The sequence below is a fragment of the Haliotis rufescens genome, unplaced genomic scaffold (assembly GCF_023055435.1).
Source record: "Haliotis rufescens isolate VD_foot unplaced genomic scaffold, xgHalRufe1.0.p SCAF_10, whole genome shotgun sequence".
In the NCBI taxonomy this organism is placed as follows: Eukaryota; Metazoa; Mollusca; class Gastropoda; order Lepetellida; family Haliotidae; genus Haliotis; species Haliotis rufescens.
The window spans coordinates 35,106,018-35,131,182 of NW_025963780.1; the positions used below are offsets into that span (position 1 = coordinate 35,106,018).

Here is a 25,165-nt window from a genome sequence, read left to right on the forward strand (position 1 = left end):
ATTAGTTTCGATAAGTGAAGTCGTCGTTATATGTTGGTTAACATCTAGTTCTACCATTGGAAAACACGCGAGTTTGATTGGTCAATCAGGGGTTCAAATCTTACAAAATACAATACACATAGTATCTCTGATAGTTACGTCATATTTTGGATGTAGGGACGTCATTACAGTGTGCAGTTCCCGTTAGGGAAAGCAATGGTATGTACTCATTGGCTGCTTATGAAGTTGCTGGGTTTACACTTCCAATGCATCTCATATATGCAAGTAAATATATTTAGGCAAATGACAACGTTCGGGCATATACAGAAGTATATTATCGTTATTATCGGTGTTTCCACATTAGAAGTGAGTGGGTGAGTAGGGTTAAACGCCGTTTTAAACAAAACTCCAGTTATATCTCGCCGTGTAAGCTCGATGTGATACAGATCTTAGACGTTTACCACATAGGGGAAACCCATAAGCACAGGTATCGTACTGCCCAAGGGACGCAACTCTGCACAGCGAATTGTGGCGCTTTAGACGACTGGGCCACACTCATTAGAAGCTACTCATAACTGTTTCCCCCATAATCATAACATTACGCGTGTAATTTTGCTATGGTAGAGTTGAGATAATCATAACGTAAATTCGAGACGTTATGTTACATTTTGTGGTATCATACATCGTGTTCTACAATAGTGTTGTACTGTCTTATACTATGTTTCTTATATACATTTTGATACAACAACTGGAACATTTCTGTGAAAACCCATTGACGTAAAATATACCTGAAGCAGTTGTTATCTAGTCTGTTGTGTCCAGACATAGTGATGGTACACCCCATGGCTATACCGATGGAACCTAGGGCGTAGCGACACGCATGAACCCACACCTGCAGCCATAGAAACGTGCCGTGTGTGCAGAGAGCTAATCAGAAGCTTAAGGTTTATCTTTAATGTTTGATGATTGCATGTATAGGGTGTTAGGGTGTTCAACAATGTCCTTGACTAGGGAGCATGTATTATGAACTATTAATTGAAAGGCAATACAAAATTCTTCCTCTATTTTATTACGCATTCCCTGTTTTGAACACAGTGACTCTGTTTGTATTCGATTATTATCATGCTTTCGTTTGTATTGAAGACAGACATACCCATGCGTTCCCTTTTTTATTCCATCAATTTATGATTGATTTGGGTTTAATTCCCCTTTTATACTATTTCAGAAATAGGCTTTGTATCTTTGTATATGAGTGATCGAAGCAGAGTGATCTCACCACCTTATATTCACCCATCCCGTCAGCATATGAATACCAACCATCTAAAATTACGTGATAACGTGAACATACGAAAATAACATTGTAAACGAAGTCGATGTGATAATTGCGGAAAAATATCATTGACGGCAATACAAATACTGTTTGAGAAAACAGTAACCGTACAAGTTAAAGATGCGTAAACAGATTTGGGCTCACTTTAGGGTCTGTAAGCTTGTCAAACTTGGGATAGATGTAGTAGTATATTCCTTCTGCTGACCCCGGAAGAAGACAGCCCCGGATGAGGAAGACGAAGATGAGGATGTAGGGGACACCCACGGTGACGTAGACAATCTGGTAGAAAAAATTAAGTCATTGAGTGAGTGAATAAGTACCGACTAGCTTATCTAAACCAAACTGTATAATGGATCGTGATCTCATTGGTTTAATTTAAGAGATTGCTTGATGAGAGAAAGGATTATTAATGTATTGTAATCGATATATGTAACCATCAATATGAGTAGAATATATATCAGAGATAAAACATGTCCACGCAGTTCTATTTCCATCTACATTTGCAGGCGTGGACTCTGTCTTGCGAATGTAACGTGCCCATTGACTTTTGCATATTACCTTCCCTGATACTTTTATTCCTTGAAATATCCAAAGAAATAAGAGCACTGTGGTGACGGCCAGACATCCAACAAGATGCCATCTTAGACCTCCAAGATTGTCCAGGCCATCACTCTGTCCCAACAGCTGGAATCTGACGAAGGGAACAGCCTTATGTCTACAGTCTATATTGGGGAAGACAGTGAGTGATTTGGATGTGACGCAGCTTCGAACACTATTTGAATTATTTGACGCCGTATCAGCTTGATGTGGAAGGAATGCCTGCAGAGATGGAGGTTTTAGACGTATAACATTTTGGGGAAAAGAGCACAGGTTCGGGTAAGAATTAAACTCAGGGCGAATCTCAGTCAACGATTTTGTCACTATGGGGCGACCTACGAGCATAGGTTTGGTCCAGACAGACCAATAAGCATCATCATGTATAAGGTTTTTTAAGCTATGATAAAGGCATAAACTGTAAACAAATACACACATTGCTGAGTTATCTTTTTAATAAAATGGTGCGGAGCATTAGAATTTAATATCATAGTGAAGACACATGCAATATATTTTCTAAAGAACTAAACAGTGTGGGGTGAATACTGCAGAAAGGCTTATACAACAATTTGTATATATTTAAGTATTTGTGAACGTACTTCCAGAATTCTTCAGCGGCTGTCATCCCACGGGCTGTTCCGTTAATGGAGTACACAGCGTCGGTTGTACAAGACGCTGTATCATTAGACAAAACTGACGCGTTCTTGTTGTATATGCATGCCGGGGTGTTCCATGCGTTGTCGCAGTGGTCCCAGGGCAGGTTGTGGGAGAAGGAGTGGTAGAGGTAGTACATATACCACGTGAAGCTGATGTTGAAGTAGCTGACGAATAACCACGAAACAACAACACTGCCAATACCTATACCTGCAATAGTAGTAAATATAAGGATCGGTATGTGGGCGTGTCATACTGGTTTACGAAAGGTCTTCTATATTGAAAAATGTATCGAGAAGGTAACTGTGTCAACGCCATGTTATCATTTACTGTCTGTTATGCCACTGTGAGTCAGCCCGATGTGGAAGGAAAGTGATAGAGGTATTAGGCCTTTACTTCTTCACCAAAACACGACCACGTGTATGGTGGTGACCAATCAGGGATCATAATCAGATAATCAGTGTTAACATGGGATTGAAATCCATGTTCACTGGATCCTGCCACACCTAATGAATGCAACTCAATTGCGGCACCAACGACGGCTTGTCCACCCATGCAAACCAACACTTTACGTATTGAAACGACAATAGGTTTCCCTTTCAAAACTGTGGTAGGTATTCCTGTTGTAGCTAGATATATAGCTGACCTTTGAAACCTTATTGCCTATTCAATAGATAATGTTGCCTTTTGAATAGATAATGCTGCCCGCTTGAAACAAATCTATGTTACTCTCTTTAAACTTGACTTTGCTTCCCGATTGAAACCGGGGCTTACTTGCCTGTTGCCACTTGGACATGTTTCAGTTGTTACCTTTGAAAGCAGGACACATATTCCAGACTTTAATAGGTCCACTCTGAGAGAACTGTCCGATGGTCATCTCAAGAAACACACAGGGGATGGCTCCAATTATTGTGAAGAACATGAACAGTATCAGGAACGCTCCTTGTCAACAAAAATAAATGCTGCATTATTACTAAGATTGACATTGTATATTTCAATAGCGTGGTCATATACTTCAATGGCGTACATCTCCAATATTTGCCCCTTTGTAGTACCTAAGCATGTACATTATGGACTATACATGAGTAAAAGGCGACATATAGTTGAATAGGCATATGTTAGCGAGACTGGCCGAAAAACATATTCTAATTCAAGACAGCCACAGGATACCATAAAGTCACGTGTCCACGGTCCTATTTTAAGCTGCATTCAGCAATATTCGAGCTATAAGACGGCGCTCTGAACATGATCGAGTCTGGACCAAACAATCAAGTGATTGACATCATGAACGTCGATCTACGCAAGTCTGGCCCTTAGTCACCTCCTACGGCAAACTTGATTGCTGAAGATCAATGCTAACCCGGGTAGCATGTGACTATCTTGTGTTTCTAGCAACAGAGGGCGGTCCATTAAACACACGGCACAAATCTGTACCGTTACATGAACATGTCCGGTTTTTGTAGGTCACATGCGTGGGATCGTTAATTAAGAATGGAAATAAACATGACTACCAGTCTTCATCTCAAGTAAGTTTTTTCAGGGATATATATAAAATAACAAACCGTTCTGCTGATGTTCACATATTTCACGTAGTCCGCAATATGTTTTCGTTCGAGCCAAATGAATTCTATATGTCGTCCGATCGCAGCATATGAGTAATCTGACATAGGAGCCCAGTCAGAGGCCAAGCAGAGTGAGTGAGTATTGTTCTACGCCGCTTTTAGCAATATTCCAGTAATATTTCGGCACCGGACACCAGAAATAGGTTCACACATTGTACCCATGTAGGGAATCGAACCCGGGTCTTCGGCGTGATGAGCGAACGCTTTAACCACTAGGCTACCCGACCGCCCCGAAGTTAGTGACTGCTTGTAGAAAGGTTCTCCACGCATTGATACAGTGACTCAATCAGTTAGATCACTGGATGTTTCCATCGTGTACCCATGAGACAGTTCTTACCACAATTCTGAAACTGGACCAATTCTGCTCCCGTATCCTCACGGCGTCATGCATTTGATCAATCAAGCATTGTTGAAAGTTGCATTTATTTTTCAACATTATATTAAACTACGAACTACATACATGACTATACATGTGCCTAAAATATGTAGATCTGTGTAACTGGTTATATGATTTATTCCTTTTTAGATATAGATTTCAAAATATCATTTGCGTAAGGCCTACCTCCTCCATTGCGAATGCAGTAGAAAGGGAATTTGATGAATGCTCCCGACCCGACACCGTATCCCAGAAGGGTGATGAGGTAGTCCAGTTGACTGCGCCAATGTTCATGAGCCATGGTTGTTTTCACACTAGTTCTGTGACAAAATAACACACCTAACACTAAGTCATAGTAACAGTGAGGTTCTGAGCGCAGTATCATCTGTGTATGCTATTCTCCCAATGACGACTGCCCTGATCACTTTTGTTATTTGAGTTGCCTATGTTCTTGATTTATATATTTATCATTTTAACATTTACTAGTTTTTTTAGTTGCAGATTTTTGATGACGTAAACAAGATATACACGAGGGTAAACAAAATAATGAATTTAGCTCAATGGTTTACAGATAAATGGTTGACATACCGCATCATCAAAAGAGCAGCACGATTAAAGATTTATAAAATATATATAAATACTTATATAATCTTAGTTATAGAGGGGTGGGTAAATGCTGACCCTTGTACATTAATGTCTTTAATCGGTTTAATTACCATAGTAACCATTTAAAGCAAACGGAATGTGTGTGGGTACCATTTCCTAAGATTTTGATGTGCATGATTTGATCATCACTGCGCATTCCACGTATCCTCGGGCCAAAAGCCGGATTCAGGACCCATGGTACAAACGTAGTGAGCATTGCATGCAATGACCGGACTTTGCGTACGACTCCCGAAATGAACTTACTGTGGATGTTTATTTCTTATATCTCTTACACATATGATCATCCTTTATTGCCTTTTGCACAGAAACCAATGTGACGAATCCAGTGACCGGTTTGGAAAAAAAACACACACTACAAACAAAAATAATTTACGAAATTTATACCCTTGTAAATACTTGCTTAAAACGTATCTAAAATGCATTTTTTTTATTAATATTATGAATAGATTTGAATATACAATGCAGCAAGGAGGGTTTGGGTGATCCTGGCACAGTCAGACTTGTTAGGCTCATCATCAGCTCAGGGCCCTTGTCCCCTCTACACGCAGCTCAGACAGTGAATGGGACTTCTCCCAGGAAGCGCTGCCTAGTCCAACCCACCCAGAAATTTTCGGAGAATGTAAAGTTTGCCCAATGCTGCAGCCTTCTGCATTACCCAGATTGTCAGAAGGGCTGTATTCAACCCGGGTACTCTCCCAATGTCAGTCAACAGATTGGGAGGTACCAATCTAAGGCACCGAGATCAATGGGTAGTTGGTAAAATTGGTACTTGGGATGCAAGCGTGCCATTTCCAAAGCGAGGTCTGCATATTTGCCATGTTTTTCCTGAATCTTGTCAATCACATTAAAGGTTGAAAGGGACAGAAAAGTCAATAACATAAATTATGTCATTGGATTTATAAAAAAGGACAAGATCAGGGTTGTTGGTCTGGGTGCCTCTGAGGCTACACGGGCCTTTTCTAAAAAGAATAATTGTATTTATCATTTTCCATGACACCCTCTACATATTCTGCGTCGTACCATGGATGGACCTCTGTGTCAAAAGCACAAGCATTGCGAAGACGGCAATACAATGATCGATCCACTCTGTCATGTCACACTGCATTTGTGCCAAAGCTGGGCAACCACTGACGATGTGATGGACAGTCTCACTATGTTCCTTGTATAATGTACATTTCATATTTACATTTTGATGCAACATCACACATTGACGGTTTCGAGTGGGAAGTGACTTGTCCTGAGCAGCAGCAAACAGAAAGCCTTTTGTTTCACATTTCTATTATCATTACTATTATGTACAAATCAAAACACAAAATGTAGGAAAGAGGGTTTGGGTGATCCTGGCACAGTCAGGTTGGTTAGGCTCATCATCAGCTCAGGGACCTTGCCCTCTTTACATGCAGCCCATACAGTGAATGGGGGACTCCTAGGAAGCGCTGCCTAGTCAAACCCACCCAGAACTTTCCGGAGAATGTGAAGACTCTGCCAGACTGCTGCCTTCTGCCAGATTGTCAGAAGGGCTGTATTCCTGGTAGCGAAACCAGTTGTTATTATTATGTACAGATTAAAATAAAAAAAGGCAGCATAGAGGGTTTTGGTGATCCTAGCACAGTCAGTCTGGTTAGGCTCATATTATTCTTATTCTTATATCGCACTTATCTGGGTACCAGTATCTGCTCAAATACGGTTTATTTGTTCCCCAACCAGTGGATCTGTTTGCATTCCAAAAATAATTCTGAACTCCCTGCGGAGTATACAACCCAAGTTACATACGGGCGCCAGAGAGTTTTTACATCCACCTCACTGATGGGGCACTCATTCCCGCCACCTCATATTAGTGCTTATTACATATTTGTACCTCAGTGCCAACTGTGACAAAGACCATCCCTTAATCTGCTGCAGGATCAGATTCCAGATAAAGACAGATGCACCAAACTAAGTAAGAGGGAGGGACTCACATTGATGTCAGCAAGACCTTACACCCACAGAGATTGGATTCCGTTACTCACTGCAAACACAAAAACATCGGTTTTTTTCGTATATGGTCAATGGACGGAAAAACGACTAAACATTCATTAAAATTGATTAATTGGTGAGCGTCTAGAAAGTGTGTAGAAAATGGTCGAGTTTTTCAAGCGTAAAATGGACGGAAAAACGATGCTTTTTGCTCCGCCTTGTACAGCTGTTAATGGCCAATCAGCTGGCGCTGGTCCCCCGACGCACGTGATTCCCAAGGCTTCCTTTCGAAAGCTTTAGGTTTCGTATGTCTGGCATGCCTTGCTCTAGTATCTGTCGCGCGCAGTGCAGCGAGATTTGCTGATAAGCCAGTTTTAGGATATGCAACATGTTAATGGAATTCAGGCACGCGCCAAGAAGTCAAACCAAACAATGTTACCAAGTTTATTGTGGTAACATATCCCTCGGCTATGAACAGTTACCCCTATCGAATAATGGGTTGTGTTTCATTTGGTTATAATAATAACAAAAATTTTAATGTGAAGTTTACAAGATATACGGCTAGGACGAGAGGTCGGTCACATGACGTTCTTCACGTGACTGTATTCTTGAAATGGCGTAAACACTGACTGCTTCCACATTCCTGGGGAAAACCCTTGGAATTCCCTGGTACGAATTCATACAGAAGCGTGGTTGCATGCCCGTTTAAAGGGGCACTGATCTAACGCAATTCCCGGGACTGGTTGTTGCCTTTGTTATTGGTTTTTCCCCGTGAGTACCCGGATGATACGCAACGCAACAGAGCGTGACCGGAGACTGGGCTACCGTCTGCAAGGACAGCTAAATAAACTTGGAGGCTGGAGGCAATATTTGTTTTACGAATTTTTGCATAAACACTGATTGGTTAACTGTGATCTATAAAGATTTCGACAAAGGGCGCATGTTAATTAATTTCTTCACCCTAAACAGACAAAAAGAACGGCGGAGCTCATCGGATGTCCTCATTTGGAAATACCCCAGATGGTTATAGTTATAGTTATAGTCGGATTGCGTCGATAATACGATTACCAATCCCTTGTTGTCATCCACGTTTTCTCATATAACCCTACACTTGTGTATTTATCGTCATTCACTTGATGCTCAGTTAATGAATTTATTACAGGTACAATTATTGGTAGCACCACTTAGATTACCTGACAAAGGTTCCCATTTGACATTTATTGTGTCTGGGGTAATTATTCAATCTAAATCCAGGTTTGAAGTGAGGTGAAATGTGTGTTATGTAATATGCACGTGGCAGACCAGCAAGAGGTGAATGATCAGTTGATTTACTTTTTTGTTGTAAATCAACAGATCGTTCCTAGTCATCAAAGGATTAACAGAAAATACGTTGATTGATTAATCACTGTTATCTTGCACAGTGGATATGTCAAAAGTGAGTGTTTACATGTCTAGATTTACTAAAACAAAGGGAATACACTCATATCATGGCGTGAAGTGCCGATGTAAAAACAACATACTTTGTTCAAAGGGTTAACTGATAATACGTTGATTGATTGCTCATTGTTATCTATCTCTCAATGGATTTTTAGGAACCGTGGGCGTTATGAAAATAGTTGTCACGTGGGCTTTCTCAGCCGACCCTTGAGACTTGACACCTATGTTAAACACCTGAAACAATCCGAGTGATCAGTTGAGAAACGAACACGGGTTATAATATCCCGAAACGATATATATCTTTTAAAATATTTGATTGTTACAGAGACACGTGACATCAAATAAGTTTCTTTGTACAGCTGCAGACGAGTGGGATATTGTTCATTTGTGTGGATATTCACGGATACATTCCTCGAACAAGGAAGCTCCTAAAATTTATACACATAAATTTGGTAGGTTGCAATTATGGTATTTGCATTTTGTTTTCCTTCATTTGAACCGATTCGGTCTTGTTTCTCTACCTCTTGGTTGGGAAATTCTTCAATGCGCGATAGACGTTTTTTTCACAGGTCTTTTCCTTTGTAAGCTTGTATATATTACCGTCAATTTGTAAAATGTGATTCTCTCAGGCAATCTATAAAATGTGTAAATATTTCAGTCATTTTGACTAAAAAAACTGTCCAGATTGATTAAGATGATCAAAAGGGCCTACAAACATTACAACAGATTATTATGTAGGATTAGAAGCCACACAACATAGACATGTACTTTTCTCAACGTAACATTTTCAGTCTCTTGGTGATGACATTAAACATCAAAATGTTTGGAATTCGTTATCATAATAATACAGATGGAAATGTTTTTCAGTCACTTTGTAAAATAACTCAATATTTAGACTTTAAAATTAATTTGAAAATGTTACACATTTTGACAGTAAAAAAATATACACACTATAAAAAAAGCAATGCTCAGGTGAAATATTTACTTTGTGTTGCAAGTCAAAATAGTGTTAACGAAAATCGCAAAATTACCAAGCAAGTGACTTATCAAAACTTCGTCACCATTACCGATGCTACCCACAAAGATACCTACATTTCCCTATTATCTCGAAAACTGTATTTTATTTTGTTGATCAATGTGACCATACGCCCTTATTACTACCCATAAAAGTGACTGATGCGCTTACGAATTGCGAAGCAGAGGTCGCGAACTAGTCTAGATTTCTGCTATACATCCGGGTACTCACTGGGAAAAAACAATAACAAAGGCAACAACCAGTCCCGGGGAATTGCGTTAGATCAGTGCCCCTTTAAGGATACCCTCGCTACAACCCATCCCAGAGAAAAAAACAAACGAAAAAATCATCCAAACTATCGTAGTGACAATCAACAGCAATCTATGAATTTACCTTAGTATCTATTTGACACATCTTTACAATCACCTTTCAACGATCGGCTAATAGATCAGTGATGACAAAGGCTTGAAATAGCCACAGGTTAATTAACAACTTCGGAAATATCTCCCGTCACGTTTATCGTGTCGGCCATTTTGACGTATTGTACTTGATGTAAATGTATTACGACGCTCTGTCATTGTAATTGACTTACTGAGGTAATCCTCATCTAATGAGGATATTGTTTGGAATATATTTCTTGTAAACATACTAAATCATGGGGGGGGGGGGGGGGGGAAACTATTTTATTCCGGGATGACCTATTAAAGTTAGCAGTAAGTAATTGGATAATTGAATATGCTCTCTTTTACATATTACATAACAGCACTGCACAACATTTGAACAGTTGCAGTAACACACTACGGTAATCGCATTAAACACCATTTTCAACTGTACAGTAATTCTGTATTTCAGTTATATCACGGTGTACAGACTGATGTGGGATTAAAATCCGAATTGGTTCAGGCCATCCAACGGGTGTTCGGGAAAAGGTGAGCGTATCCTGCCACACAAGTGGCACCCGTCACAAACACATGCAAGGACAAGTCAATTGTTCACCTGAACAAAGCAAGGAAACACACAGTTATGCCCGTCCTCACTTTTACCGAGCATGTAAATTATATTGTCCGTCAAAAACATGGACGAGTATAAACAATATGTTCATTCACGTAATACATGTCATACATTTTGACAAAATGTATTGACTCGGAGCATTATTGTTAATCACAGCGTATAGAATCGGCATGCAGTTGAACTCATCACCCATCCTATTATTGATAATCCTTCTTGAAGAGCTATGAAATCAGAAGCTGCAACACTTTATCTTTTAATTGGCATGTCAGAGTTCTATTTCATAACTCAGTTTTATTTGCACGGATCACGGAAGGGACATTGTCGCGTTGTCGCATTGTCGCATTGACGCCCTTACAAAAACAAGCAAAACGTGTCAAAATTAACAAAAGCGCGACAATTGGCCATTTGTCGCATTGTCGCGTGTTTGCATTGTCGCTCTTTGAATAATCCTTTTCTTTATTTTACAAAAGGGCGACGATGCCGTAACGCGACATTTTCAAGGTAAAAATATGTCTCGTTGTCGCATTGTCGCCCCATCACAAATGTGTATAAAAGGCGTAAAGTTTAGTTAATGCTACAGTTAGGAAGCGGTAACCAAGTTACATCTGTCGTAGAAGTTCAACCTGATACATGTAAGTCTTGAAATGAAAACACAAGTCCGTCCGCGAGTCCTTAACGTTTTATTGTGAGCTCTTCTCTAAAAGTGCTTAGTGTTCGACTCCCAGTTCCAAACACGTAGTACCTCATCAACAATCCACATACCTCTAGTGCAGTGGTCTTCCAGAAGATCTTACTCTTGACCGCATTAGACAACTGACGAGTGCACGCCTGACCTGTGACCTCGTTGCAACCCTCATGAGGTGTTTGCCGAAGGGAGAGGGGTAGGAAATGTGTGCTCCAGCTCCATTGCAGTTGATATACTGTATACTGCATGTGATACTTATTAGCGGAAATGTTACAACTTTCAAGATTCAAGATTCAATTTGCATTTATTTCATATACAACAGACCGCCGTAATATATCACTGGAATACTGCTGAGAGCGGCGTTAAAACAATTTGTTTTCATAATGGGGCGCTGCAGTCATTTAAAATAGAACCGTTAACATATGTAGTACCAACTCACTCACTCTGTTTCGAATATTCAGCAGAAAATATATTATTAACTAGGTCTTTGGGAAGAGATATCAGATTTTTATAAGCAGTCACATAGGGATGATAAAGGACCCCTCGCTGATTAGGTTCTTGTTTACTTAAGAGCAGAGTTGACCATGTTAGTTGATATAACAAAAATCCAGGAGCTCCGGTGGGGGGCAATCTGGTCTTGTTAGTGTATGGTATGAGCTGTGGCGTTGACCCAAGAGAATAATGTAAAAAATGAGCTCGAGACCAACTCAAATCTATAACGATCGGGAAAGTCTAGATTTCCACAGCCCTAGCCTGAAATTAAGAATTGGTCTAGGCTCCATTTTAATTGTATAATGTTCATTTTGTAGACATGGATGGACCAACCAGGAGAGAAATTGATGGAATATTAATATCACATGTTACCACTGATCCAGTTAAATTCATCACACAATAATATATTAGTATTTGACATTACGGCATTTGATTATAAGGGCATGATCATGTAAATGTTCACTGTAGTAATGTACACACCAGTCAACTTTATTATAATTTTTATTATAGTGTAGCGCGGCATCAACGATTACTTTATGATATCCTCACTTGTCATCGATGTATTGACATCGAACAATGGACGACAATTCGAAATTCTTATAAATAGCTTCAATAGGGACAGCGCCGGTGTCAGTACAATTTTCCTAGTTAAACATATGTCTCTACAAAATATAATCTGAAGCAGACAAGAACAATATTTTTTTTATTAATGCTTACTTTCATGGATAGAATTGAGGCAATCTAGGCTTGCCAAATCGTTCTAGACTTGAGCTGGATTCCTTTTAAATTTATTCTCTATGGTCTGGGAGACGAACGGGCGTCAGTATCGCATGGAGAACTGGGACAGCCTGAATCAGTGTAATCGGATATGTTGTGGAGTTTCGGTTTGGGGCTGTTTGCTGAATAGAAGGGCTCACGAACAAGGACACAATGTAGAGATTAAATCGTTACCACCTCTCTTTATATCAGATATGTTATTGTGATTTGAAATCTCTTTTGGATAATTGCTAGTTATGTATAGTCTGTATTCTTTCGACATGGTAACATATATATTTTCTATGTTGCTTTTTGAATTATCCACAAATAATGATAACTACAATGTAAACCTCTCTTTGGAGATATACAATAATACTACTGAAGGGCATATCTGAAAAATTGGACTTATCGACAAATATTTCTTTCTTAAATACTACCCGTTACAGGCATTCTGATCTTTATATTATACTTTGTGCAGTTTAATAAATAATGGCAAATTGTGTATCTTTCTACATTTTGAATTAGTTATAATTTCTGCAATAAAACCTTAGCATCAGATAGTGATATAAACGAATATGATCTATACTGTGATAAATGAATTATCAATTTCGTATTATGAATTAGATAAACAGAAATATGATAGTAAAACAAATTATTTTAATCTGTTCGTGTGAGTAGGTAACGAGAGATCTAGGCCACTCATTAACGTATCCATTTGTGAAAAATGAAATTATATTAAAAGTTTAGGGGGTTGAACATGTACATTGAATGACAGGGAAGAAAGCAACGCAATAATTAAATTATGAATCAAATTATGTTATAAATATAACAGAATATATAGAAATATAAGTTTAATTTCTCATTGTTGGAAGGTGTTTAATAATAGATTTTGTTTGTTGTTTAACGCCGCACTCAGCAATATACCAGTATGACAGTGGTTCGTAAATAATCCAGTCTGGACCAGACAATCCAGTTATCATCACCAAGAGCACCGATCTACGCAATTGGGATACGATGACATGCATCAACCAAGTCAGCGAGCCTGACCACCCGATCGTGTTAGTCGCCTTCGAACAAGCATGGGTTGTTGAAGGCCTATTCTAACCCGGATCTTCACGGGTAATGTTTTTAATAATAAGGTACAATAAAATTCTGTATATGTCCATAATAAGTGTATATAAGTAAATGGATAATATATCCATACACGCCAATTAAATGGCTGCATATGGTTCTTTGATGAACTCTTTTACAAGTCAATATTTCAAGACATGTATTTGATATTCATAATAAATCCACAAAAGCTACACAATGGCGACAAAACGGTACCAGCATCACAGATACCAATAATACATTAGATCCATATAATTACTTTAAAGTTAAAACATGTATCTAAATAGAAAATTGGAAGGATACACTTCCGACATTTTTCGTATTTTGTTTTCGTTTGGAGAGAGAAGTTGTGATTGGTATCTGATGGGTGCAAACAGGTGTTCCCTTCCGCCCAGGCCTTACGGCAATGCTATAGCCAAAAAGGAAACAAGCCTAGATGTTCAACAGGTTCAGGCTGAAATTTCCATCCCACTTGGGCTCCTTTTAAATTTAGATATAGTTTCTCGTGTCGATATGTGTCAAAAGAAATGAATTAAATATTACAGCACTGGTGAATAGGTGGTATGCGCATGTCAGCGTCGATCCTACAATATCCTTTTATGCAAAATACATATATGCTGATGAATTAACGTAGTAATACTACGCAAATATATGTCAAGATGTATACATCAGTAACACCTCGTGATCTTTATTCGTGCTTTAAGCTCTTTTTCTACCGGAGATTATGGGGTGTTACATCACACCAGAAAGCCAGGTCCAAATTCAAGTCATAATTTCATGGTCCGTCTTGTATGTTGGAAACCAATATCGCAATATGGCTGAATATTGCTAAACGTGGTATTAACCCGATTACTCACATAATTATTCCATTTTCTACAGTCATCTACGAACACTATGTTTAAGGAGGTATATCTATATCATCCAAATGTCCATACATATATGTCCACATATATATGTATAAAGCAAGTCGTCCTGCACACTTCCTTAATAGTAGTTTTTGTTTGATTGTTTGTTGTTAAACGCCGCACTCAACAATATACCAGTTATATGACGGCGGTTTGTAAATAATCCAGTCTGGGCCAGACAATCCAGTTATTGACATCAAGAGCACCGATCTACGCAATTGGGATACGATGACATGCATCAACCAAGTCAGCGAGCCTGACCACCCGATTACGTTAGTCGCCTTAGTACAGGCATGGGTTGTTGAAGGCCTATTCTAACCCGGATCTTCACGGGTATTTTTTCAATAATAAGGTACAATGAAATGCTGTATATGTCCATAATAAGTGTGTATAAGTAAATGGATAATATATCCATACACGCCAATTAAATGGCTGCATATGGTTCTTTGATTAACTCTTTTACAAGTCAATATTTCAAGACATGTATTTGATATTCATAATAACTCCACAATAGCTACACAATGGCGACAAAACGGTACCAGCATCACAGATATCGATATAATTACTTTTAAGTTAAATCATGTATCTAAATAGTAAATTAGAAGGATTAAAAATATACACTTCCGACATTTTTCGGCTTTTTTTTCGTTATGAGAGAGGAGTAGTGACAGTAGTGACTGGTATCTGATGGGTGCAAACAGGTGTCGAGTGGCTGTCTCAGATGGCTCTAATTTCGTAGCTCTAAAGATCATGACGGCGATACAGACCGTGATGCAGTTTGTCTCACAGACCCTGAACCAAATTATGTTCCCTTCCGCCCAGGCCTTACTGCAATGCTATAGCCCCAAATGAAACAAGCCTTGATGTTCAACGGGTTTAGGCTGAAATTTCCATATCACTTGGGCTCCTTTTAAATTTAAATATAGTTTCTCGTTTTAACCAAAATAATGTATTTTCAGAGACTAAGCGTTTGTCTAACCGTGAAGTACAACTATCCAAAAGATCCCATGCGTGTCTATATTTCTTCAGACAGCCTCTCCATGTTCCTATCTATATGTATCAAAAGACAAATGAATTAAATATTACAGCACTGGTGAATAGGTTATATGCGCATGTAAGCGTCGATCTACAATATCCTTTGTGCAAAATACATATATACTGATGAATTAACGTAGTAATACTACGCAAATATATGCCCAGATGTATACATCAGTAACATCTCGTGATCTTTATTCGTGCTTTTAGCTCTTTTTCTACATTAGATTATGGGGTGTTACATCACACCAGAAAGCCAGGTCCAAATTCTAGTCATAATTTCATGGTCCGTCTTGTATGTTGGAAACCAATATCGCAACATGGCTGAATATTGCTAAACGTGGTATTTACCCGATTACTCACATAATTATTCCATTTTCTGCGTGCACGTTCTACAATCATCTACGATCACTATCTATAAGGAGGTATATCTATATTCATCCAAATGTACATACATATATGTCGACATACATATGTATTAAGCAAGTCCCACATTCTTCCTTAAAAGATAAATGCTAAGCATTTCCTCTGTATGTATTTATACATGTAAAAATCGTTTTTATGACTACAGTGATTTTTGCAAGGCTACTCTCATAAATGTCATGACGCATTTGAGGCCAGGGTTCTTCTATACTCGCATTAATGTGCTGACTTATTATTGCGTTAATTTCATGATTTACAGTTTTCATGAAGAACATTTCACGTGAGACCGTGCGACTATTTTTTTATATTTAGCTAGCTCAAACGATCTATTGGTTTGATTTATTGTTATGGTATCCACAAAATAAGTAGGATCCGTTTTTGTTGTTCTGTGTGTAACGCCGCACGTAGCAATATTCCAGTTATATGACGGTTGTCTGTAAATAATCGAGTCGGGACCAGACAATCCAGTGATTGATATCACGACCACCGATCCACGCAATTTAGATACGATGACATGCATCAACCAAGTCAGCGAGCCTGACCACCCGATCCCTTTAGTCGCCTCTTACGACAAGCATAGTCGCCTATAACAGCAAGCATGGGTTGCTGTAAATCTATTCTTAACCGGATCTTCAAAGGTCAAGTGGGATTCAACTGATAAGTAAGATGAAATAAAACTGAATTATATGTGCTGTTTACATATCAAAGTTTGCCAAATTGTTACAAAATGTTTGGCCACAGCAAGGCTACGTATTCACAACTTATTGTGGTAGGCACAGTATAACCCATGAGTCCTCCTTGTGGGTCACCTGCTTGGTAATATGGAACGGGAAAACTGCAGGGGGTGAGGGCAGTTAAGTTGATGGTACAGACAGATAACAGAGATCATTGTACAAATGTGAAACCTCATTCACAAAGGAAGAGGCGAAAGCTGAAACTTGGTGAGATTTACAGAACAAAGGCAGTTATTCTAGTTTCTTACTGGCTCTCGAGGATACATTTAATAAAAATTCGTGTGTGCGACACGGCCACCAGTCACTAAATTTGGGTCACAATCTTTCTGTCTTCTTTCATTTGTCATCTGAAATACCATCCCTTCGTGTACTTGTGCTTCCTGCTCAAGTTACCAAACACATCCTGTTTACGTACACCTGCAAAATATATATTACGCCGAGGAGAATTTACAATTATACGTTGATATGTCTAACTGCTGGCCTGGTACGCAATGTCATATTTCTTATCGCCAGGGATCACAGGTGTGATACCTGTCTCCCCCAAGGAGACGTCTGATTAAACTCTTTGCTTCGTCAATGCTTCGTCTAGCCCAAACCGGTAACTGGTACCACTAGCAACGATACAATGGCGTACAAAGACTTACAATGAGTCAAGCATCCGTCACTCGATTTCAACTTTGATTGATTGTTTGAGTGAGTGAGTGAGTGAGTGAGTGAGAGGGTGGGTGGGTGAGTGAGTGAGTGAGTGAGTGAGTGAGTGAGTGAGTGAGTGAGTGAGTGAGTGCATGTTTCACTGGTATGTCCGGATCTGGGTACGGGTCACCGGCTTAGCGTCACCGATCTAGATATATCTATGCAGGAATAGGTCATCCATGCGGTGTTCCCGCATCGCCGTCACCATCATTATCATCACCACCACCATCAGCATCAGCATCGCCACCGGTATCGTTATAATAGGTATATACGGTACTCCACACAGAGATTAACGAAGGGCATCTATTTGATCAGGGGTTAGTTAAATATCTATAACAGCTGTGTGTCAGTACATCCAGTTTCTGTCAGTGCAGAAAAATACCAAGTCGGTCAGCTGTGAACACGGTTCTTCAGCATCGGACATCAGCTGTCCTTGACACGCACATTTCAGCGCATTTGAATGGATTTAACAACAAGTAAGGTCATCTTGAGCGGGACGGTTTTCGTAGGCAATAGATGGATTAGCATATGAACTATGATTCTCTTTAGGTAGAAAAAGATCCACGATGTTCGACCTGGTAGAAGTGTGTAATCAAACCGCACAGCATTGGTCTTTGATTGACTGTGGCGTCAAAACAAACTCATTCATGTACTTGATCTGAATGTTCATCTTAATTGTTATGGATAGTCACGGAGCCGTGATCCAGAGAACAGGGTGTCATTAGATAAAAATGAAGTATTAATAGGATTACCAGAAAAACGGGGTATAACACCCAAGCCAATAACCTCCCCTGAGGAACACCAGAGTAAGTCAGTACAAGATTGAAAACTGCCCCATAAGTATGTATGACAGGCTAGTCGGGTATTGCTACTTGTATATGTGAAAACAAAGTTTTTAAAATTAATAGCAAAACTGATGAAAGTCACCAATAAACGTGTATAAGTGTTATATCGTCACTGCAAAAATAATGAGTGTTGTCTTTAGTATTAACATTCAAATACGTGATATCTGTATTAGCGATATTGTCTACGTTCCACCGGTGAGTAAGCTTTAGGCTTACTATCTCGTAGTATAAATGTTGCAAGAAATTGTATTTCTGAAGACATCACGATACAGTTTTTTACGATGCATCACGTCTGCACCAGCGCTTGATAACAGCCTTGTGTTTGGGTGTTTCAGTAGTTTAAATTGCTGTTCTTGATGTTGTTGAATAAACTTTGATACTATGAACAATATAAGGTTATATGAGAGTATGTCTTTAGAATGGTAACATGCGTTAATGTATATCTGATATAAATATATATATATAATAGGATGACATAAATAGAACAATGACTAGTACGTCCAGATTAGTGTATAGGCAACATTCTAAAGTAGATGAAAGAACAGAATCGTCCGGAATACAGTGTATAATTCTGGTGCACTTCCATGTGACTCTTCAATTTAAATGGAGTTACTTGTTTCTTTCAAAACTATACAGTTTTAGAGACTAAGCATTAGTCTGAATAGATATCACCAGTTTGGAATTTGAAACTAATCTGTTTACAGTAACAGAACACTGTTTAAGTGTCATGTACAAATGAGAAAGTGGAATCCCGTCAATTAGGCGGACGAACCTTAAAACTATTTATAAACATTAAAATAAGCAATATCTGGAAAATGTATATGCATATACTATCTGGCAATAAACACCAAGATCACCTTCTACAAAAATAAGTTTTAAAAGCAGGTTGATATTCTTTTGCGTATTTGACGAGTATATAACTTTCGAAAGTATAAATCCTTTTCCTATACTCAGACGTTCCTGAGCCTTGCGCTTTCCTAATTATTTTGACTAAAATTATTACCGTTATCATTGTATTTGTTAATGGGAAATACGCGCCGATCAAGTACGTGCCATAAATTAAAGCGACATTGTACGATTCCGAACTCATCACGAGACTGTGTTTATGAATCACTGTTAAATAGTGGTGACATATAGTGGAAACAATACGCGAAATCGCGCATGCACAGAACGGAAAATTTGGACAAGGCATTAAGCAATCCGCATGCGCAGAACGATTGATTTCAGTACTTCCGCTAAGCGCTTCGAGTACAGCGTCAAACTCGGGCCTGTAATCTAACACGCGAGAACATACCAATGAAATCTGAGAAGTAGGAATACCGGTAGACGCTGTTGCTTGATTGACAATGCCAATCAAGAAAGGGAGGAGCTTGATGATATCGTTCTCTCCCAGTAAATTCCGATGTCAAATAACGACGTTATTTGGACGGAAAAACGATGGTTTGAAAGCGTCCAAATAACGTCGTTTTTCCGTCCAATGACCATATACGGAAAAAACGACGTTTTCGTGTTTGCAGTGACTGGTGCCATGGCTTACATCTGGTTTCAGAACCTCTTCAGGAAGATGCCAAGCAAAGGTGGGACCATCTGAGAGAAACTCTCCACACCGCTCTATTCATGTTTGCCTTAAAGTCCACTCCTGCGAGTTCACCCTAGCTACTGAGGAGAGGTGCACAGCACTATTAGAATTCAAACACTATGCAAACCAGCAGACAGAATGGACGGAAACAAATTACAGAAAACAGCAATAATACTTGCAGCATGTCCGCAAAGGCATTCAATTATCAACTAATGATGGGAACACCAAGGTGTTCACAAATGACAAACTCAGAGCAGGATGGTGCCCCTGAAATCTGCTATGGGCAAAACGATCAGTGACAGAGGCAAGAAGATGGAGAGATAGGTTGAGCACTACTTAACTCCTATCCAGGGATTGCAACGTCTCTTGCAGAGGCCAAAACTGCAGAAAGGGGCTGCTGCTCGTCCACCAGTTTGAACTTCTGTGTCAGTGTTGGAAAAAGGGAGAGGTGCAGTAGGACATGGCAGGCTCCCACATCATCAATCATCATCTTGTAGAAGGGTGAGAGAAGCGTTTGTAACAACTATATCTGGATCTCTCTTTTTAGCAGTGCAGGAAAGCTCTTCACTTTAATGGTCCTGAACAAACTACAGACATTTGCTGATAGTGTGGATCTACGACCAACATGATCTTCAGAAGCCTTCAGTCTTCAATTTGTGTCACTTCACAGTGACAAGAGAGTCACCTGCAGTTTGGCAGCTGTTCCTTGAGGCTTTCGACATTTGCAGTGGAGTAAAACAGGGTTGTGTACTTGACCCTACCTTGTTTGAAAATTGTCTAAGCATTCATGCTGAGGCATGCTTTGAACCCTCCACCGACGACGACTGGATGGGAAGCAGTTCAATCTGGTTCGTCTGCAGGCAAAAACTTAAGTGCGTGAGGGCCTCAACAGAGACACGCTTTTCAAAGATGACCTGTTTCTGGTAACTCACTCAACAAAGACAAAAACAAGAGACGACAAACTTGATTGGCCACGTCATCAATCTTCTTTCAGCGACCATCAACGTCTATGGTCAACTACCACCATCACAGATAATCTGTCCCGGGATACTGAGATTAACAGGCGGACCGGCATAGCATCTGTCATCCCGATTCTGATATATGTAAATAAACATGACCTCTTAATAGCTGTATATATGTATCTATGCAATACCTGTCTCAACAATAAATTATGTCGAGGTGTGCGGGGTTCTTGTGGGCTACACTGCTAGTAACAAATTAACTTGCTTCCAAATTAATACTCGTGCTTAAGGCTACCTGCTTTTCAGCGGGAACCTTTCCGGGGTTACCTGCTTCTCAGTGGGAACCTTGTCTTTCCCGACTTTTCAGCCGGGGAATCGTAGAATAACATACGTTGGGGCAAACAATTGCCAGGTATATGGGCCCGGCGGCGGAAGTCGTCTTGTCAAGCGGTAGCTGACAGTTGGGTCCGCGGCGGGAGCCGCACAATGGTTTTGCTAATGGGGCCGGGCAGTGGGATCTGCTTTGGCCGGCTACCTGGGGCCTGGCAGCGGTAGTCTGACTTAGGCCAGCAGCGTGGGAGTTGCCAAGCAATGGTAGCGTTTAAATATGCTACCGTGGGGGCCGGACAGCGGTAGCAGTCTCAGGCCAGCAGCGCTAGCTGCAATCGCCGTTGGCCACGCACGTGGCCAAGGCAACGGTAGCATTTTGGTATACACAATTAGCAGCTAAGTAGCCCACTAGTACCTGCACACCCTCGGCCATTTAACCCAATCTCATCTTCTGTTTTTATTATAGGCACGGGCATCCACGGCTCGGTGGCCCGTGCCTCTCCTTGGCATATCGCGGGATAATTATTGTCAACTCGGCATGGTTTTGCCTTAATTGTTGTCACATTTTGGCACTGTGTTATTGACTATTATGAGACGATTCATAGTGAACCATTTTTAGAGATGGATATGTTAAGATAAATAATTGCTAAAGTTATCATCCTGATATCACACCATTTATTCCAAATGATCCAAACTAGTGGGTCATCAACCATTGTCAAAGTTAACAATCTTTTTTGTCTGGAAAAAGTATTATTAATGGCGGCCATTTTCCAAGACGGTCGTCAAAGGTCAAATTTTCGATTGCCCTATACCAAAACGTTTATACTTCGGTACAATGAAACTTCATGCTTTTTATATTATCATCAAATGCACAATTCTTCTGCTTATCCGCTCCACAAGAAGGGCTTGAATGTTGTTACCCTGATCAAGCAACTTTTGAAGCATGGTGCTCTTTAAAATCTTTGAAGACAAAGCATGCTTCAAAAGTTCTGAAATGTAGACATCATAGCTTAATTTGCAGAAATATTACTCGACATAAACAGAAAGTTAACTATTGGAAAGTTGAAGTCAACCCCCTTGTCAAACAGTCTTGTTGAGAGTTGTGTTTGTCATTCTGAATGTTTTTGCATAGATCTAAACATGAAACAGCTGAAGCCGTTTCATTGAGTTTAACCTTCATTGGTTTTATTTCTAATTCACGTGGGTAGATCTGTGGAAGGGAATTGGCTATTTGACCATTATTGAACTATTGGGGTTTAAGTTAAACTTCTTGGCAAAATTCCCTTGTTTTGACTTTGTCAATCCGAGCATAAATTCATATGCATAAAGAAAGACAATTGGTGCTCATAGGGATGCCTAAATATCTTATTCCCAAATTCACATAGCTGGTATCTATGAAGAAAACCAACATTTTACATTTTGCTTTCTCTGTAATCTTCAGATCACGATTGTTTCTATTATTGACAAATTGTGTTTCAAACGTGCCTTATATTCTGCAAAACAAACGAATAATAGACATGATATCTGGTATGGTGTGTTAGGTGTTCATTGCATGACTTAACATAAAGTCGTCAATTCAAATATCAAAATTAAATCCGCTGTTGACTTCACATATCTCATTGATTGTCACACGCATGGGTAGTCTCACTTATGGCTTATCCAAACAGTGTTTACATAACGTATTCTTTCAAACAATTTCATGTATAGCTAGTTGAGCACACACATCTAGCCTTCGCTAACAAAAGCCAGCGCTAACAAAGGCCAGCGCTTCTGTCACTGCAAGTTATGAGGTAAAACGTTAGTCATTATGTGACTCAGTGCACTCGTGTATATCCTGACAGGCTGTAATTGGTAGGCTGTAAACAGACATTGAATCAGCATGGGGCTGCTTTTCGAAACCTGTTCACAATGTAGGCCAACCCAGTCGGAAAGGTTTTATGATAATTTGAAATTTCCGCTTATATATAATGTTTTAAATGAAAAATATTTTTTCTTTAAAACATGGAGAGAAATAGACTACTTTTCAAGAAATATGTGTCCACTTTATATACACCATGATTATTTATGCTCACATATTTTTTCGATGAAAACAAGCCAACTTTGTGCGCGAGTATAACATTAAAAAACTGATATAATTTTCTGTCGTACTATCCTCATTTGATCTTTCTGCGTATTTCGATGAAATTCTCCCTCTCAAATTCTATGCAACCTGTCAACACGCATCTCCCGAAGGCGCATTTTTCTCACCAATAGAAACATGCGAGAGAAGAAATGTGTGTCAATCTACGAACAACATCAACATCTGTAGTGCTGCTCATCTCAATAATGGCTTCAACTTTCTTACTGTCTTACTTGTGATTTCATGATGTCCGAGAAAATCAAAATGATAAGTTTTAAAATTCTGTTTAATGTTTCTGTCGCTGTAGGTTGGTGAGAGATAGTATATACTAGTCCTCTTTTCATGCCGAATGAAGATTCTCTTTGATGTACTCTTCTTGTACTCCATGAACAGTTTCTTTGACATGCATGGACAACACTTTTCAAAATGATTCGTCTGTCTGCATTGTTTGCAAGATTTTACCCTAAGCAGGGAGCGGTCCTTTCCGATGTTCACGTCCACAGAACAAGTTCTGTCACTTGTTCCTGTGTATGTGAGGTGTGGACGAATATGTCTGTGGATTATATCTTCCTTCATTTCTAGGTGTGTATCTGTTCTGTGATTTGGTTGTCACTTTGTTAACATCAACTTACTGGCTTCCCGATAAACCTTTGAGCCATGCATGATGTAGTATTCTCAAGACTTCGACAAATGTCAACACACTTAACTTGTGTGAGTTTACGTTCTTGCAGTAGCCGTTTGCGCGTATTGGCATCATTTATGCCAAACACTTTTTTGTCTCTTATTAGCGAATCCCTTAGACAATCACAAAAGTTGCAGGATTTTACAATTTACTTTAGTGCTGCCACATAACCATGACTTTTCTCGTATTGAATTTGTAGCGCTCGAATGTCTCGTTACTTTAGATTGGAGTGTCCATCTTCTGCATAATAACCTTCGCTGAATCATCTTCAGAAGGGTCACATCCAATGTAGATTTGCAATCTTTCAATTCCCGTGGTAGAAACAAGATATGAGTTCATACAAGCCTATGAGCAAGTTGCACATTTTTTGTTAGTAATGATACAATAATGTCCCCACACTTGCTTCCACATAGTCCAGTTCTTTATTGGATTTATGTTCACTTCAGACAATGTTAGATAACAAACCACGAGTTGTGTTCAACAAACGTTCCCGCTGCCACCATGTTACAAGATGTCGCGGGGTTGTAAAAACTAAAGCCTTATTTAGATGAAACGAAATGAATGTCCCACAGCTTTTATGCCGAGCGAACAGTTTCAGCCCGCACACATGTTCACAAAGTTACTTGTTAAGATGCTTTATTTTCATTTTTAGAAATATTCACACTCTAATTTTTCATAAATCAAGCTTGATCACGCACATGACTTATTATTCATTGAACATAATTATGGTGAATGAATTTCGTTACATGAAACTAGTTTGTTTTCAGCGAAAGCATAAGTTAATCATGTAGTTGGCAAACGTTGCATAAAGAGTCTCACCGGTAGTGTTTTCCAAATCCAATGAAATCAAGAACATATATATCTCCCACATAGGATATTCACTGTCCCATGATTTGCAATTCGTCTCACTATGGTTGATTAATCTAAAGACAGTAAACTTAAACATACTCTCAGTATGTTTAAGTTTACTGTTTTCAGATTACGCAACCATAGTGGCAATACACCAATGTATCACAGAACCCGTATAAGAGACAATACTTCATCAAGTCACCGAATTTTACCTACCTTATAGGTACGTGAATAGACACGACGCCATCATACACCTCAATATGTCAACACAACCTACTGTATGGAGGGATTGTGCGCATGCACAGAAAAGAAACTCAGTCAGCTGT

General features: G+C 39.4%; 2 protein-coding genes across 2 annotated transcripts in view; both read right to left on the reverse strand.

Annotated features, from left to right (window-relative positions):
* Positions 1–25,165, reverse strand: part of LOC124131023 (sodium-dependent dopamine transporter-like) — a 120,734-nt gene that overhangs the window by 7,516 nt on the left and 88,053 nt on the right. The window lies entirely within an intron of this gene.
* Positions 500–25,112, reverse strand: LOC124131025 (sodium- and chloride-dependent creatine transporter 1-like). The gene is made up of 7 exons (XM_048389939.1): positions 25,056–25,112; positions 4,742–4,875; positions 3,368–3,499; positions 2,503–2,767; positions 1,868–2,000; positions 1,454–1,588; positions 500–871 (listed from the first exon to the last, which is right to left on the reverse strand). Exons 2-7 carry the CDS (start codon positions 4,854–4,856, stop codon positions 656–658), a joined length of 996 nt encoding a protein of 331 aa, XP_048245896.1. The 5' UTR covers positions 4,857–4,875; positions 25,056–25,112; the 3' UTR covers positions 500–655.